This window comes from Cajanus cajan, chromosome 2 (genome assembly GCF_000230855.2).
Source record: "Cajanus cajan strain Asha chromosome 2, NIPB_CcT2T_4, whole genome shotgun sequence".
Classification (NCBI taxonomy): domain Eukaryota; kingdom Viridiplantae; phylum Streptophyta; class Magnoliopsida; order Fabales; family Fabaceae; genus Cajanus; species Cajanus cajan.
This window is the reverse complement of record NC_138518.1, coordinates 45,563,418-45,582,402: the sequence shown is the minus strand read 5'-3', so window position 1 is coordinate 45,582,402 and position 18,985 is coordinate 45,563,418. Positions and strand designations below refer to the sequence as shown.

Genomic DNA, 18,985 nt, shown 5'->3' with positions numbered 1-18,985 from the left:
CTTTCATCATTTGTCGACAAAAATAATCATCATGTAAATACCACCAATTTTTACCAAGATGAGGGACAGAGGCAAATATGTAGGACTTTCATGCACTATATTTTTTCGCGATGCATGCAACACACATCGAATAATAACCGTCTCAATTTTTTGACATCAGGATGAGGCATAAGAAGATCGTATACCCCTTTCATCATTTGTCGACAAAACAAATCATCATGTCAATACAACCAATTTTTATTGAGATGAGGGACAAAGACAAATAAATAGGACTTTCATGCCCTGTATTTTTTCACGATGACTACAACACGTCTCTAATAATAACCTTCTCAATTTTTTGACTTCAAGAAGAGACATAAGAAGATCGTATACATCTTTCATCATTTGTCGACAAATATAATCATCATGTAAATACAACCAATTTTTACCGAGATGAGGGACAAACGTAAATATATAGGACTTTCATGTCCTATATTTTTTCACGATGACTACAATATGCATATAATAATAACTGTCTCAATTTTTTGACATCAGGATGAGACATAAGAAGATCGTATATCTCTTTCATCATATGTCAACAAAAATAATCATGTAAACACAACCAATTTTTACCAAGATGAGGGACAAAGGCAAATATATAGGATTTTTATGCCCTATATTTTTTCACGATGCATACAACATACATCGAAAAATAATTGTCCCAAGATTCCAACATCAGGATGAGGCATAAGAATATCGTATACCTCTTTCATCATTTGTCGACAAAATTAAACTTCATGTAAATACAACCAATTTTTACCGAGATGAGGGACAACGGTAAATATATAGGACTTTCATGCCCTATACTTTTTCATGATGACTACAACATGCATCTAATATTAACCATTCCAATTTTTCGACATCAGGATGAGGCTTAAAAAGATCGTATGCCTCTTTCATCATTTGTCAACAAAACTAATCATCATGTAAATATAACCAATTTTTACCAAGATGAGGGACAAATACAAATATATAGGACTTTCATGTCCTATATTTTTTCACGATGCATACAATACGCATTTAATAATAACCATCTGAATTTTTCGACATCAGAATGAGGTATAAGAAGATCGTATACCTCTTTCATCATTTGTCGACAAATATAATCATCATGCAAATACAACCAATTTTTACCGAGATGAGGGACAAACGTAAATATATAGGAATTTCATGCCCTATATTTTTTCACGAAGCATACAACACACATCTAATAATAACCGTCTCAATTTTATGACATCTGGATGAGGCATAAGAAGATCGTATACCTCTTTCATCATTTGTCCAAAAAAATAATGATCATGAAAATATAACCAATTTTTACCGAGATGAGGGACAAAAGCAAATATATAGGAATTTCATGCCCTATATTTTTTCACGAAGCATACAACACACATCTAATAATAACTGTCTCAATTTTTTGACATCTGGATGAGGCATAAGAAGATCGTATACGTCTTTCATCATTTGTCGAAAAAAATAATGATCATGTAAATAAAAGCAATTTTTTCCGAGATGAGGGTCAAAGGCAAATATATAGGACTATCAGGCCCTATATTTTTTCATGATGCACACAACATGAATCTAATAATAACCGTCTCAATTTTTCTACATCAGGATGAGGCACAGGAATATCGTATACCTTTTTCATCATTTTTCGACAAAAATAATTATCATGTAAATACAACCAATTTTTATCGAGATGAGGGAGAAAGGCAAAATATATAGGACTTTTGTGCCCTATATTTTTTCACGATGACTACAAAATGCATCTCATAATAACCGTCCCAATTTTTCAACATCAGGATGAGGCATAAAAAGATCCTCTACCTTTTCTTTCATTTGTCAACAAAAATAATCATCATGTAAATGTAACCAATTTTTTACCGAGATAAGGGACAAAGGCAAATATATAGGACTTTCGTGCCATATATTTTTTGACGATGATTACACCAAGCATCTAATAATAACCGTCTCAATTTTTCGACATCTGGATGAGGCATAAGAAGATCGTATACCTCTTTCATCATTTGTCGACACAGATAATCATCATGTACATATAACCAATTTTTACCGAGATGAGGGACAAAAGCAAATATATAGGACTTTCATGCCCTATATTTTTCACGATGCATACAACATGCATCTAATAATAACCGTCTCAATTTTTCGACATCAGGATGAGGCATAAGAAGATCGTATACCTCTTTCATCATTTGTCGACAAAAATAATCATCGTGTAAATACAACCAATTTTTACAGACATGAGGGACAAAGACAAATATATAGGACTTTCATGCCATATATTTTTTCACGATGACTACAACATGCATCTAATAATAACCGTCCCAATTTGTCGACATCAGGATGAGGTATAAAAAGATCGTATACCTCTTCAATCATTTGTCGACAAAAATAATCAACATGTAAATATAACCAATTTTTACCGAGATGAGACACAAAGGCAAATATATAGGACTTTCGTGCTCTATATTCTTTGACGATGACTACAACTTGCATCTAATAATAATAGTCTCAATTTTTTGACATTAGGATGACGCATAAGAAGATCGTATACCTCTTTCATCATTTGTCGAAAAAAATAATCATCATTTAAATACCACCAATTTTTACCGAGATGAGGGACAAAGACAAATATATAGGACTTTCATTCCCTATATTTTTTCACGATCCATGCAACACGCATCTAATAATAACCGTCTCAATTTTTTAACATCTGGAAGAGGCATAGGAAGATCGTTTTCCTCTTTCGTCATTTGTCGACAAAAATAATCATCATGTCATTAATCCAATTTTTACCGAGATGAGGGAGAAAGCCAAATAAATAGGACTTTCAAACCTTATATTTTTTCACGATGACTACAACATGCATCTAATAATAAACGTCTCAATTTTTTGACATCATGATGAGGCATAAGAAGATCGTATATCTCTGTCATCATTTGTCAAGAAAAATAATCATCATGCAAGTACAACCAATTTTTACCGTGAAGACAGGGCAAAGGCAAATCTATAGGACTTTCATGCCCTATACTTTTTCACAATGCGTACAACATGCATCTAATAATAACCGTCTAAATTTTTTGACAACTGGATGAGGGATAAGAAGATCGTATACCTCTTTCATCATTTGTCGACAAACATAATCATCATGTAAATACAACCAATTTTTACCGAAAAGAGGGACAAAGGCAAATATATAGGATTTTCGTGTCCTATATTTTTTTATGATGACTACAACATGAATCTAATAATAACCATCTCAATTTTTTGACATTAGGATGAGGCATAAGAAGATCATATATCTCTTTTATCATTTGTCGACAAGAATAATCACCATGTAAATACAACCAATTTTTACCGAAATGAGGGAGAAAGGCAAATATATAGGAATTTCATGCCCTATATTTTTTCACGATGCATACAACATGCATCGAAAAATAATTGTCCAAATTTTCCAACATCAGTATGAGGCATAAGAAGATCGTATACCACTTTCATCATTTGTCGACTAGAATAATTTTCCTATAAATACAACCAATTTTTACCGAGATGAGGGACAAAGGCAAGTATCTAGGACTTTCATGCCCTATATTTTTCCATGATGCATACAACACGCATCTAATAATAACCGTCTCAATTTTTCGACATCTAGATGAGGCATAAGAAGATCGTATACCTCTTTCATCATTTGCCGACAAAAATAATCATCATGTAAATACAACCAATTTTTACCGAGATGAGGGACAAAGGCAAATATATAGGACTTTCATGCCATATATTTTTTCACAATGACAACAACATGCATCTAATAATAACCGTCCAAATTTTTCGACATCAGGATGAGACATAAAAAGATCGTATACCTCTTTCATCATTTGTCGAACAATTAATCATCATTTAAATATAACCATTTTTTACCGAGATGAGGGACAAAGCCAAATATATAGGACTTTCGTGCCCTATATTTTTTGACGATGACTACAACATGAATCTAATAATAACCGTCTCAATTTTTTGACATCAGGATGAGGTATAAAAAGATCGTATACCTCTTTCATCATTTATCGACAAAAATAATCAACATGTAAATATAACCAATTTTTACCGAGATGAGGCACAAAGGCAAATATATAGGACTTTCGTTTCCTATATTTTTTGACGATGACTACAACATGCATATAATAATAATAGTCTCAATTTTTCGACATTAGGATGACGCATAAGAAGATTGTATACCTCTTTCATCATTTGTCGACAAAAATAATCATCATTTAAATACCACCAATTTTTACCGAGATGAGGGACCAAGGCAAATATATAGGACTTTCATGCCCTATATTTTTTCACGATCCACGCAACACGCATCTAATAATAACCGTCTCAATATTTTGACATCAGGAAGAGGATAGGAAGATCGTTTTCCTCTTTCGTCATTTGTCGACAAAAATAATCATCATGTCATTAATCCAATTTTTACCGAGATGAGGGAGAAAGGCAAATAAATAGGACTTTCAAACCCTAAATTTTTTCACGATAACTACAACATGCATCTAATAATAAACGTCTCAATTTTTTGACATCATGATGATGCATAAGAAGATCGTATACCTCTTTCATCATTTGTCGACCAAAATAATCATCATGTAAATATAACCATTTTTTACCGAGATGAGGGACAAAGCCAAATATATAGGACTTTCGTGCCATATTTTTTTACGATGACTACAACATGAATCTAATAATAACCGTCTCAATTTTTTGACATCAGGATAAGGCGTAAGAAGAGTGTATACCTCTTTCATCATTTGTCGACAAAAATATCATCATGTAAATACAATGAATTTTTACCGAGATGAGGGACAAAGCAAATATATAGGACTTTCATGCCCTATACATTTCCACGATGACTACAACATGCATCTAATAATAACCGTCCCAATTTGTCGACATCAAGATGAGGTATAAAAAGATCGTATATCTCTTTCATCATTTGTCGACAAAAATAATCATCATGTAAATATAACCAATTTTTACCGAGATGAGGCACAAAGACAAATATATAGGACTTTCATTCCCTATATTTTTTCACGATGCAAACAACACGCGTTTACTATTAACCGTCTCAATTTTTCGACATCAGGATGAGGTATCAGAAGATCGTAAACCTTTTTCATCATTTGTCGACATAAATAATCATCATGTAAATATAACCAATTTTTACCGAGAAGAGGGACAAAGGCAAATATATGGGACTTTCGTGCCCTATATTCTTTCACGATGACTAGAACATGCATCTAATAAGAACCGCCTCAATTTTACGACATCAGGATGACGCATAAGAAGATCATATACCTCTTTCATCATTAGTCGACAAAAATAATCATCGTGTAAATACAACCAATTTTTACCGAGATGAGGGATAAAGGAAAATATATAGGACTTTCATGCCATATATTTTTTCACGATGACTACAACATGCATCTAATAATAACCGTACCAATTTTTCGACTTCAGGATGAGGCATAAGAAGATCATATACCTCTTTTATCATTTGACGACAAATATAATCATCATGTATATATAAGCAATTTTTACCAAGATGAGGGAGAAAGACAAATATATAGAACTTTCGTGCCCTATATTTTTTGACGATAACTACAACATGCATCTAATAATAACCGTCTCAATTTTTCGACATCAAGATGTGGCATAAGAAGATCATATACCTCTTTTATCATTTGTCGAGAAAAATAATCATCATGTAAATACAACCAATTTTTACCGAGATGAGGGACACAGGCATATATATTGGACTTTCATGCCCTATATTTTTTCACGATGCAGACAACATGCATAAAAAAATAACGGTGTCAATTTTCCAACATCAGGAAGAGGCATAAGAAGATCGTATACCTCTTTCATCATTTATCGACAAAAATAATCATCATGTCAATACAACCAATTTTTACCGACATGAGGGACAGGCAAATACATACGACTTTCATGCCCTATGTTTTTCCACAATGACAACAACATGCATCTAATAATAACCGTCTCAATTTTCGTCATCAAGATTAGGCATAAAAATATCGTATACCTTTTTCATCAATTGTCAACAAACATAATCATCATGTAAATTCAACTAATTTTTACCGAGATGAGGGACAAAGGCAAATATATAGGACTTTCACGCCCTATATTTTTTCACGATGCATACAACATCCATATAATAATAACCGTCTCAATTTTTCGACATCAGGATGAGGCATAGGAAGATCGTATGCCTCTTTCATCATTGTCGACAAAAAGCATCATCGTGTAAATCTAACCAATTTTTACCGAGATGAGGGACAAAGCCAAATATATAAGACTTTCATGCCCTATAATTTTTCAAGATGCATACAACATCCATATAATAATAACCGTCTCAATTTTTTGACATCTAGAGGAGGCATAAAAAGATCGTATACCTCTTTCATCATTTTCGACAAAAAGCATCATGTAAATCCAACCAAATTTTACCGAGATAAGGGACAAACGCAAATATATAGGACTTTCATGCCCTATAATTTTTCATGATGCATCCAACATGCATATAACAATAATCGTCTCAATTTGTGCACATCAGGATGAGGTATAAGAAGATCGTATACCTCTTTCATCATTTGTCGACAAAAATAAACATCATGTCTGTACAACCAATTTTTACCGAGATGAGGGACAAAGGCAAATACATAGGACTTTCATGCCCTATATTTTTTCACCATGAATACAACTTGCACATAATAATAACCGTCTCAATTTTTTGACATCAGGATGAGGCATAAGAAGATCGTATACCTCTTTCATCATTTGTCGACAAAAATAATCATCATGTCTATACAACCATTTTTTACCGAGATGAGGCACAAAGGGAAATACATACGACTTTCATGCCCTATAATTTTTCATGATGCATCTAACATGCATATAACAATAACCGTCTCAATTTTTGGACATCAGGATGAGGCATAAGAAGATCGTATACCTCTTTCATCATTTGTCGACAAAAATAAACATCATGTCTATACAACTATTTTTTACCGAGATGAGGGACAAAGACAAATATATAGGACTTTCATGCCCTATATTTTTTCATGATGCATACAACATGCATATAATAATAACTTTCTCAATTTTTTGACATCAGGATGAGGCATAAGAAGATCGTATACCTCTTTCATCATTTATCGACAAAAAGCATCATCATGTAAATCCAACCAATTTTTACCAAGATGAGGGATAAAGGCAAATATATAAGATTTTCATGCCCTATATTTTTTCACGATGCTTACAACATGCATCTAATAATGTCTCAATTTTTCGACATCAAGATGAGGCATAAGAAGATCGTATACCTCTCTCATCCTTTGTCGACAAAAATAATGATCTATATACATCCAATTTTTACCGAGATGAGGGACAAAAAGGGAAATATATAGGACTTTCAATCCCTATATTTTTTATGATGCATACAACATCCATATAATAATAAATGTCTCAATTTTTCGACATAAGGATGAGGCATAAGAAGATCGTATACCTCTTTCATCATTTGTCGACAAAAATAATCATCAAGTAAATCTAACCAATTTTTACCGAGATGAGGGACAAATGCAATTACATTGGACTTTCATACCTTATATTTTTTCATGATGCATACAACATTCATATAATAAGAACCGTCACAATTTTTCGACATCTGGATGAGGCATAAGAAGATCGTATACCTCTTTCATCATTTGTCAACAAAAAGCATCATTATGTAAATCCAACAATTTTTTACCGAGATGACCGACAATGGCAAATATATAGGACTTTCATGCCCTATATTTTTTCATGATGCAAACAACATGCATATAATAATATCCTTCTCAAATTTTTGACATCAGGATGAGGCATAAGAATATCGTATAACTCTTTCATCATTTGTCGACAAAAAGCATTATCATGTAAATCCAACCAATTTTTACCAAGATGAGGGATAAAGGCAAATATATAAGATTTTCATGCCCTATATTTTTTCACGATGCATTCAACATGCATTTAATAATAACCGTCTCAATTTTTTGACATCAGGATGACGCATAAGAAGATCGTATACCTCTTTCGTCATTTGTCGACAAAAATAATCATGTAAATACAACACATTTTTACCGATATGAGGGACAAAAGAAAATATATAGGACTTTCATGCCCTATTTTTTTTCATGATCCATACAACATCCATATAATAATAAGCGTCTCAATTTTTCGACATCAGGATGAGGCATAAGAAGATCGTATACCTCTTTCATCATTTGTCAACAAAAAGCATCATAATGTAAATGCAACCAATTTTTACCAAGATGAGGGACAAATACAAATATATTGGACTTTCATACCCTATAATTTTTCATGATGCATACAACATTCATAAAATAAGAATCGTTTCAATTTTTCGACATCAAGATGAGGCATAAGAAGATCAAATACCTTTTTTATCATTTGTCGACAAAATGCATCATGTAAATCCAACCAATTTTTACCGAGATGAGGGACAAAGGCAAGTATATAGGACTTTCATACGCTATATTTTTTCATGATACATACAAAATGCATATAATAATAATCGTCTCAATTTATCGACATCAGGATGAGGCATAAGAAAATCGTATACCTCTTTCATCATTTGTCGACAAAAAGTATCATCATGTAATTCCAACGAATTTTTACCGAGATGAGGGACAAAGGCAAATATATAGGACTTTCATGTCCTATATTTTTCATGATGCATACAACATGCATATAATAATAACCATCTCAATTTATCGACTTCATGATGAGGCATATGAAAATCGTATACCTTTGTCATCATTTGTCGAAAAAAATAATCATGTAAATCCAACCAATTTTTACCGAGATGAGGGACAAAGGCAAATATATAGGACTTTCATGCCATATATTTTTTCATGATGCATACAACATGCATATAATAATAACCGTCTCAATTTTTTGACATCAGGATGAGGCATAAGAAGATCGTATACATCTTTCATCATTTGCGACAAAAATAATCATCATGTAAAGCCAACTAATTTTTACCGAGATAAGGGACAAAGGCAAATATATAGGACTTTCATGCCCTATATATTTTCGGCATGCATACAACATCCGTATAACAATAACCGTCTCAATTTTTCGACATCAGGATGAGGCATAAGAAGATCGTATACCTTTTTCATCATTTGTCGACAAAAAGCAATATCATGTAAATCCAACCAATTTTTACTGAGATGAGGGATAAAGGAAAATATATATGAATTTCATGCCGTATATTTTTTCATGATGCATATAACATGCATATAATAATAACTGTCTCAATTTACCGACCTCAGGATGAGACATAAGAAAATCGTATACGTTTTTCATGCTTTGTCGACAAAAAGCATCATCATGTAAATCTAACTAATTTTTACCGAGATGAGGGATAAAGGCAAATATATAGGACTTTCATGCCCTATATTTTTTCATGATGCATACAACATGCATATAATAATAACCGTCTCAATTTATCGACATCAGAAGGAGGCATAAGAAAATCGTATACCTCTTTCATCATTTGTCGACAAAAATAATCATTATGTAAATCCAACTAATTTTTACCAAGAAGAGCGAAAAAGGCAAAAATATAAAACATTCATACCCTATATTTTTTAACGACGACTATAACATGCATCTAATCATAACCGTCTCACATTTTCGTCATCAAGATGAGGCATAAGAATATCGTATATCTCTTTCATCATTTATCGACAAAAAATAATCATCATTTAAATACAACCAATTTTTACCGACATGAGTGACAAAGGCAAATATATGGGACTTTCATGCCCTATATTTTATCAAGACGCATACAACATGCATATAATAATAACCTTCTCAATTTATCAACTTCAGGATGAGGCATAAGAAAATCGTATACCTCTTTCATCATTTGTCGACAAAAATAATCATGTAAATCTAACCAATTTTTACCGAGATGAGATACAAAGGCAAATATATAGGACTTTCATGTCCTATATTTTTTCATGATGCTTACACCACTCATAATAATAACCGTCTCAATTTTTCAACATAAGGATTAGGCATAAGAAGATTGTATACCTCTTTCATCATTCGTCGACAAAAAACATCATGTAAATCCAACCAATTTTTACCGACATCAGGGACAAAGGCAAATATATAGAACTTTCATGCCCTATATTTTTTCATGATGCATACAACATTTATATAAGAATACCGTGTCAATTTTTCGACATCAGGATGAGGCATAAGAAAATTGTATACCTCTTTCATCATTTGTCGACAAAAAGCATCATCATGTAAATCCAACCAATTTTTACCGAGATGAGGGAAAAAGACAAATATATAAGACTTACATGCCGTAAATTTTTTCATGATGCATACAACACGCATATAATAATAACCGTCTCATTTTATCGACATCAGGATGAGGCATAAGAAAATTGTATACCTCTTTTATCATTTGTCGCCAAAAATAATCATCATGTATATCCAACCAATTTTTACCGAGATGAGGGACAAAGGCAAATATATAAGACTTCCATGCCCTATATTTTTTCACGATGCATACAACATGCATATAATAGTAACCGTCTCAATTTTTCGAATCAGGATGAGGCATAATAAGATTGTATATCTCTTTCATTATTTATCGATAAAAAGAATCATCATGTAAGTACAACCTATTTTTACCGAGATTAGGGACAAAGGCAAATACATAGGACTTTCATGTCTTATATTTTTTTACGATGCATACAACATGCATATAATAATAACCGTCTCAATTTTTCGACATCAGGATGAGACATAAGAAGATCGTATACCTCTTTCATCATTTGTCAACAAAAAGCATCATCATGTAAATCCAACCAATTTTTACCGAGATGAAGGACAAAGGCAAATATATAGGACTTTCACGTCCTATACTTTTTGATGATGCATACAACATGCATATAATAATAACCGTATCAATTTATCGACATCAGGATGAGGCATCAAAAAGTCGTATACCTCTTTCATCTTTTGCCGACAAAAAGCATCATCATGTAAATCCAACCAATTTTTACCGAGATGAGGGACAAAGGCAAATATATAGGACTTTCATGCCCCATATATTTTCATGATGCATACAACATGCATATAATAATAACCGTCTCAATTTATCGTCATCAGGATGAGGCATAAGAGAATCATATACCTCTTTCATCATTTGTCGACAAAAGGCTTCATCATGTAAATCCAAACAATTTTTACCGAAATGAGGGACAAAATCCAACCAATTTTTACCGAGATGAGGGATAAAGGCAAATATATAGGACTTTCATGCCCTATATTTTTTCATGATGCATACAGCATCCATGTAATAATAGTCGTCTCAATTTATCGACATCAGGATGAGACAAAGGAAAATCGTATACCTCTTTCATCATTTGTTCTCAAAAAGTATCATCATGTAAATCCAACCAATTTTTATCGAGATGAGGGACAAAGGCAAATATATAGGACTTTCATGTCCTATATTTTTCATGATGCATACAACATGCATATAATAATAACCATCTCAATTTATCGACTTCATGATGAGGCATATGAAAATCGTATACCTTTGTCATCATTTGTCGAAAAAAATAATCATGTAAATCCAACCAATTTTTACCGAGATGAGGGACAAAGGCAAATATATAGGACTTTCATGCCATATATTTTTTCATGATGCATACAACATGCATATAATAATAACCGTCTCAATTTTTTGACATCAGGATGAGGCATAAGAAGATCGTATACATCTTTCATCATTTGCGACAAAAATAATCATCATGTAAAGCCAACTAATTTTTACCGAGATAAGGGACAAAGGCAAATATATAGGACTTTCATGCCCTATATATTTTCGGCATGCATACAACATCCGTATAACAATAACCGTCTCAATTTTTCTACATCAGGATGAGGCATAAGAAGATCGTATACCTTTTTCATCATTTGTCAACAAAAAGCATCATCATGTAAATCCAACCAATTTTTACTGAGATGAGGGATAAAGGCAAATATATATGAATTTCATGTCGTATATTTTTTCATGATGCATATAACATGCATATAATAATAACTGTCTCAATTTACCGACCTCAGGATGAGACATATGAAAATCGTATATGTTTTTCATGATTTGTCGACAAAAAGCATCATCATGTAAATCTAACTAATTTTTACCGAGATGACGGACAAAGGCAAATATATAAGACTTACATGCCGTAAATTTTTTCATGATGTATACAACACGCCTATAATAATAACCGTCTCATTTTATCGACATCAAGATGAGGCATAAGAAAATTGTATACCTCTTTTATCATTTGTCGCCAAAAATAATCATCATGTATATCCAACCAATTTTTACCGAGATGAGGGACAAAGGCAAATATATAAGACTTCCATGCCCTACATTTTTTCACGATGCATACAACATGCATATAATAGTAACCGTCTCAATTTTTCGAATCAGGATGAGGCATAACAAGATTGTATATCTCTTTCATTATTTATCGATAAAAAGAATCATCATGTAAGTACAACCTATTTTTACCGAGATTAGGGACAAAGGCAAATACATAGGACTTTCATGTCTTATATTTTTTTACGATGCATACAACATGCATATAATAATAACCGTCTCAATTTTTCGACATCAGGATGAGACATAAGAAGATCGTATACCTCTTTCATCATTTGTCAACAAAAAGCATCATCATGTAAATCCAACCAATTTTTACCGAGATGAAGGACAAAGGCAAATATATAGGACTTTCTCGTCCTATACTTTTTCATGATGCATACAACATGCATATAATAATAACCGTATCAATTTATCGACATCAGGATGAGGCATCAGAAAGTCGTATACCTCTTTCATCTTTTGCCGACAAAAAGCATCATCATGTAAATCCAACCAATTTTTACCGAGATGAGGGACAAAGGCAAATATATAGGACTTTAATGCCCCATATATTTTCATGATGCATACAACATGCATATAATAATAACCGTCTCAATTTATCGACATCAGGATGAGGCATATGAGAATCATATACCTCTTTCATCATTTGTCGACAAAAGGTTTCATCATGTAAATCCAACCAATTTTTACCGAAATGAGGGACAAAATCCAACCAATTTTTACCGAGATGAGGGATAAAGGCAAATATATAGGACTTTCATGCCCTATATTTTTTCATGATGCATACAGCATCCATGTAATAATAGTCGTCTCAATTTATCGACATCAGGATGAGACAAACGAAAATCGTATACCTCTTTCATCATTTGTTCTCAAAAAGTATCATCATGTAAATCCAACCAATTTTTACCGAGATGACGGACAAAGGCAAATATATAGGACTTTCACGCCCTATATTTTTTCATGATCCATACAACATGTATATAATAATAACCGTCGCAATTTATCGACATCACAATGAGGCATAAGAAAATCGTATACCTCTTTCATCATTTGTCGACAAAAATAATCATCATGTAAATCCAACCAATTTTTGCCGAGATGACGTACAAAGGCAAATATATAGGACTTTCATGCCCTATATTTTTCATGATGGATACAACATGCATATAATAATAACCGTCTTAATTTTTCGACATTAGGATGACACATAAGAAGATCGTATACCTCTTTCATCATTTGTCGACAAAAGGCATCATCATGTAAATCCAACCAATTTTTACCGAAATGAGGGACAAAGGCAAATATATAGGACTTTCATGCGCTATATTTTTTCATGATGCATACAACATGCATATAATAATAATCGTCTCCATTTATCGACATCAGGATGAGGCATAAGAAAATCGTATACCTCTTTCATCATTTGTCGACAAAAATAATCATCATGTAAATCCAAATAATTTTTACCGACATGAGAGACAAAGGCAAATATATAAAACTTTCATGCCCTATATTTTTTCACAATGCATACAACATGCATATAATAATAACCGTCACAATTTTTTGACAACAGGATGAGGCATAAGAAGATCGTATACCTCTTTCATCATTTGTCGACAAAAATAATCATCATGTATATCCAACCAATTTTTACCGAGATGAGGGACAAAGGCAAATATATATGACTTTCATGCCCTATATTTTTCATGATACATTCAACATGTATATAATAATAACCGTCTCAATTTATCGACATCAAGATGAGGCATAAGAAAATCTATACCTCTTTCATCATTTGTCGACAAAAATAATCATCATGTAAATCCAACCAATTTTTACCGAGACGTGGGACAAAGTCAAATATATAGGACTTTCATGCCCTATATATTTTTGGCATGCATACAACATCCGTATAACAATAACCGTCTCTATTTTTTGACATCAGGATGAGGCATAAGAAGATCGTATACCGTTTTCATCATTTGTCGACAAAAAGCATCATCATGTAAATCCAACCAATTTTTACTGAGATGAGGGATAAAGGCAAATATATATGAATTTCATGCGGTATATTTTTTCATGATGCATATAACATGCATATAATAATAACCGTCTCAATTTACCGACCTCAGGATGAGACATAAGAAAATCGTATACGTCTTTCATCATTTGTCGACAAAAAGCATCATCATGTAAATCTAACTAATTTTTACCGAGATGAGGGATAAAGGCAAATATATAGGACTTTCATACCCTATATTTTTTCATGATGCATACAACATGCATATAATAATAATCGTCTCAATATATCGACATCAGGAGGAGGCATAAGAAAATCGTATACCTCTTTCATCATTTGTCGACAAAAATAATCAACATGTAAATTCAACTAATTTTTACCGAGAAGAGCGAAAAAGGCAAAAATATAAAACATTCATACCCTATATTTTTTAACGACGACTATAACATGCATCTAATCATAACCGTCTCACATTTTCATCACAAAGATAAGGCATAAGAATATCGTATATCTCTTTCATCATTTATCGACAAAAAATAATCATCATTTAAATACAACCAATTTTTACCGAGATGAGTGACAAAGGCAAATATATGGGACTTTCATGCCCTATATTTTATCAAGACACATACAACATGCATATAATAATAACCGTCTCAATTTATCAACTTCAGGATGAGGTATAATAAAATCGTATACCTCTTTCATCATTTGTCGACAAAAATAATCATGTAAATCTAACCAATTTTTACCGAGATGAGATACAAAGACAAATATATAGGACTTTCATGCCCTATATTTTTTCATGATGCATACACCACTCTTATAATAATAACCGTCTTAATTTTTCAACATAAGGATTAGGCATAAGAAGATTGTATACCTCTTTCATCATTCGTCGACAAAAAGCATCATGTAAATCCAACCAATTTTTACCGACATCAGGGACAAAGGCAAATATATAGAACTTTCATGCCCTATATTTTTTCATGATGCATACAACATTTATATAAGAATATCGTGTCAATTTTTCGACATCAGGATGAGGCATAAGAAGATTGTATATCTCTTTCATCATTTGTCGACAAAAAGCATCATCATGTAAATCCAACCAATTTTTACCGAGATAAGGGAAAAAGGCAAATATATAAGACTTACATGCCGTAAATTTTTTCATGATGCATACAACACGCATATAATAATAACCGTCTCATTTTATCGACATCAGGATGAGGCATAAGAAAATCATATACCTCTTTTATCATTTTTCGCCAAAAATAATCATCATGTATATCCAACCAATTTTTACCGAGATGAGGGACAAAAGAAAATATATAGGACTTTCATGCCCTATATTTTTTCACGATGCATACAACATGCATATAATAGTAACCGTCTCAATTTTTCGAATCAGGATGAGGCATAAGAAGATTGTATATCTCTTTCATTATTTATCGATAAAAAGAATCATGTAAGTACAACCTATTTTTACCGAGATTAGGGACAAAGGCAAATACATAGGACTTTCATGTCTTATATTTTTTTACGGTGCATACAACATGCATATAATAATAACCGTCTCAATTTTTTGACATCAGGATAAGGTATAAGAAGATCGTATACCTCTTTCATTATTTGTCAACAAAAAGCATCATCATGTAAATCCAACCAATTTTTACCGAGATAAAGGACAAAGGCAAATATATAGGGCTTTCACGTCCTATATTTTTTCATGATGCATACAACATGCATATAATAATAACTGTATCAATTTATCGACATCAGGATGAAGCATCAGAAAGTCGTATACCTCTTTCATCTTTTGCAGACAAAAAGCATCATGTAAATCCAACCAATTTTTACCGAAATTAGGGACAAAGGCAAATATATTGGACTTTCATGCCCCATATATTTTCATGATGAATACAACATGCATATAATAACCGTCTCAATTTATCGACATCAGGATGAGGCATAAGAGAATCATATACCTCTTTCATCATTTCTTGACAAAAATAATCATGTAAACCCGACTAATTTTTACCGACATACGGGACAAAGCAAATATATAGGAGTTTCATGTCTTATATTTTTTCATGATGGATACATCATGCATATAATAATAACCGTCACAATTTTTAGACATCAGGATGAGGCATAAGAAGATCTTATATCTTTTTCATCATTTGTCGAAAAAAAGCATCATGTAAATCCAAACATTTTTTACCGAGATGAGAGACAAAGGTAAGTATATAGGACTTTCATACGCTACATTTTGTCATGATGCATACAACATGCATATAATAATAATCGTCTCAATTTATCGACATCAGGATGAGGCAAAAGAAAATCGTATACCTCTTTCATCATTTGTCGACAAAAATAATCATTATGTAAATCCAACCAATTTTTACCGAGACGAGGGACAAAGTCAAATATATAGGACTTCCATGCCCTATATTTTTTCATGATGCATACAACATTCATATAATAATAACCGTCTCAATTTGTCGACATCAAGATGAGGCAGAAGAAGATCGTATACCTCTTTCATCATTTGTCGACAAAAAATATCATGTAAATCTAACCAATTTTTACCGAGATGAGGGACAAAGGCAAATATATAGGACTTTCATGCCCTACATTTTTTCACAATGCATACATTAAGCATATAATAATAACCGTCTAAAATTATCGACATCAGAATGAGGCATAAGAAGATCGTATACGTCTTTCTTCAGTTGTCGACAAAAAGCATTATCATGTAAATCCAACCAATTTTTACCGATATGAGGGACAAAGACAAATATATAAGACTTTCATACCGTATATTTTTTCATGATGCATACAACATGCATTTAATAATAATCGTCTCAATTTATCGACATCAGGATGAGGCATAAGAAAATCGTATACCTCTTTCATCATTTTTTTACAAAAATAATCATCATGTATATCCAATCAATTTTTGCCGATACGAGGGACAAACCCAAATATATAGGACTTCCATGCCCTATATTTTTTCACGATGCATACAAGGTGCATATAATAATAACCATCTCAATTTTTCGACTTCAGGATGAGGCAAAAGAAGATCGTATACCTCTTTCATCATTTGTCGACAAAAATAATCATGTAAATCCAACTAATTTTTACCGAAATGAGGGACAAAGGCAAATATATAGGACTTTCATGCCCTATATTTTTTCACGATGCATACAACATGCATATAATAATAACTGTCTCAATTTTTCGACATCAGGATCAGGCATAAGAAGATCGTATACTTCTTTCATCATTTGTCGACAAAAAGCATCATCATGTAAATCTAACCAACTTTTACCGAGATGAGGGACAAAGGCAAATATATAAGACTTTCATGCCCTATATTTTTTTATGATGCATACAACATGCATATAATAATAACCGTCTCAATTTATCGACATCAGGATGAGACATAAGAAAATCGTATACCTCTTTCATCATTTGTCGACAAAAATAATCATCATGTAAATGCAACTAATTTTTACCGAGATGAGGGACAAAGGCAAATATATAGGACTCTCATGTTCTATATTTTTTTACGATGCATACAATATGCATATAATAATAACCTTAATTTTTCGACATCAGGATGAGGCATAAGAAGATCGTATACATCTTTCATCATTTATCAACAAAAAGCATCATCATATAAATCCGACCAATTTTTACCGAGATGAGAGACAAAGACGAATATATAGAACTTTCATGCCCTATATTTTTTCATGATGCATACAACATGTATATAATAATAACCGTCTCAATTTATCGACATCATGATGAGGCATAAGAAAATCGAATACCTCTTTCATCATTTGTCGACAAAAATAATCATCATTTTTTTTTAGACAGATGATGCCTTGTGCTCACCAACTCTGTACTTGTACTTTTGTACTCCCCATGTTTATTAATTAAAAGGAATTTTCATACCATAAGTTATTTATACTAAAGAAAACAATAGATCAGCCTTCAGCAAACAACATAAATACAAATTACTAAACATAAATGTCCTAACATACAACCAAAGTCATTTTTCAATTAAAGTTTTACGCTGTGTCGTGATGCAAATTTAATGAATGGAACAAAGATAATATGCAAAAAAAATTGTTGTGCAGTATACCTGACTGTGTATTTCGCTGTCAGTTACATTAATTAACTGTAAATCTCGAGCTGAAAGTTCAGCATCAAGTACTTCCTGGGATTCAACACTGCATATAAAAATGTTAAAAGTAAATAAGACTACAAACAAGTTGATACATCATATGCTATGAAGACTGCTCAGAACTTATTTGGCA

At 32.4% G+C, this 18,985-nt stretch overlaps 1 protein-coding gene across 1 annotated transcript in view; it reads right to left on the bottom strand.

The window, feature by feature from the left end:
* Nucleotides 1-508: 508 nt before the first annotated feature.
* The window catches only part of LOC109792941 (uncharacterized), a 29,023-nt gene continuing 10,546 nt past the window's right edge, over nucleotides 509-18,985 (bottom strand). Inside the window, 1 exon segment of the mRNA XM_083068285.1 lies at nucleotides 509-18,898. Coding sequence (XP_082924411.1) covers nucleotides 18,760-18,898 — 139 coding nt within the window. The 3' untranslated portion in view covers nucleotides 509-18,759.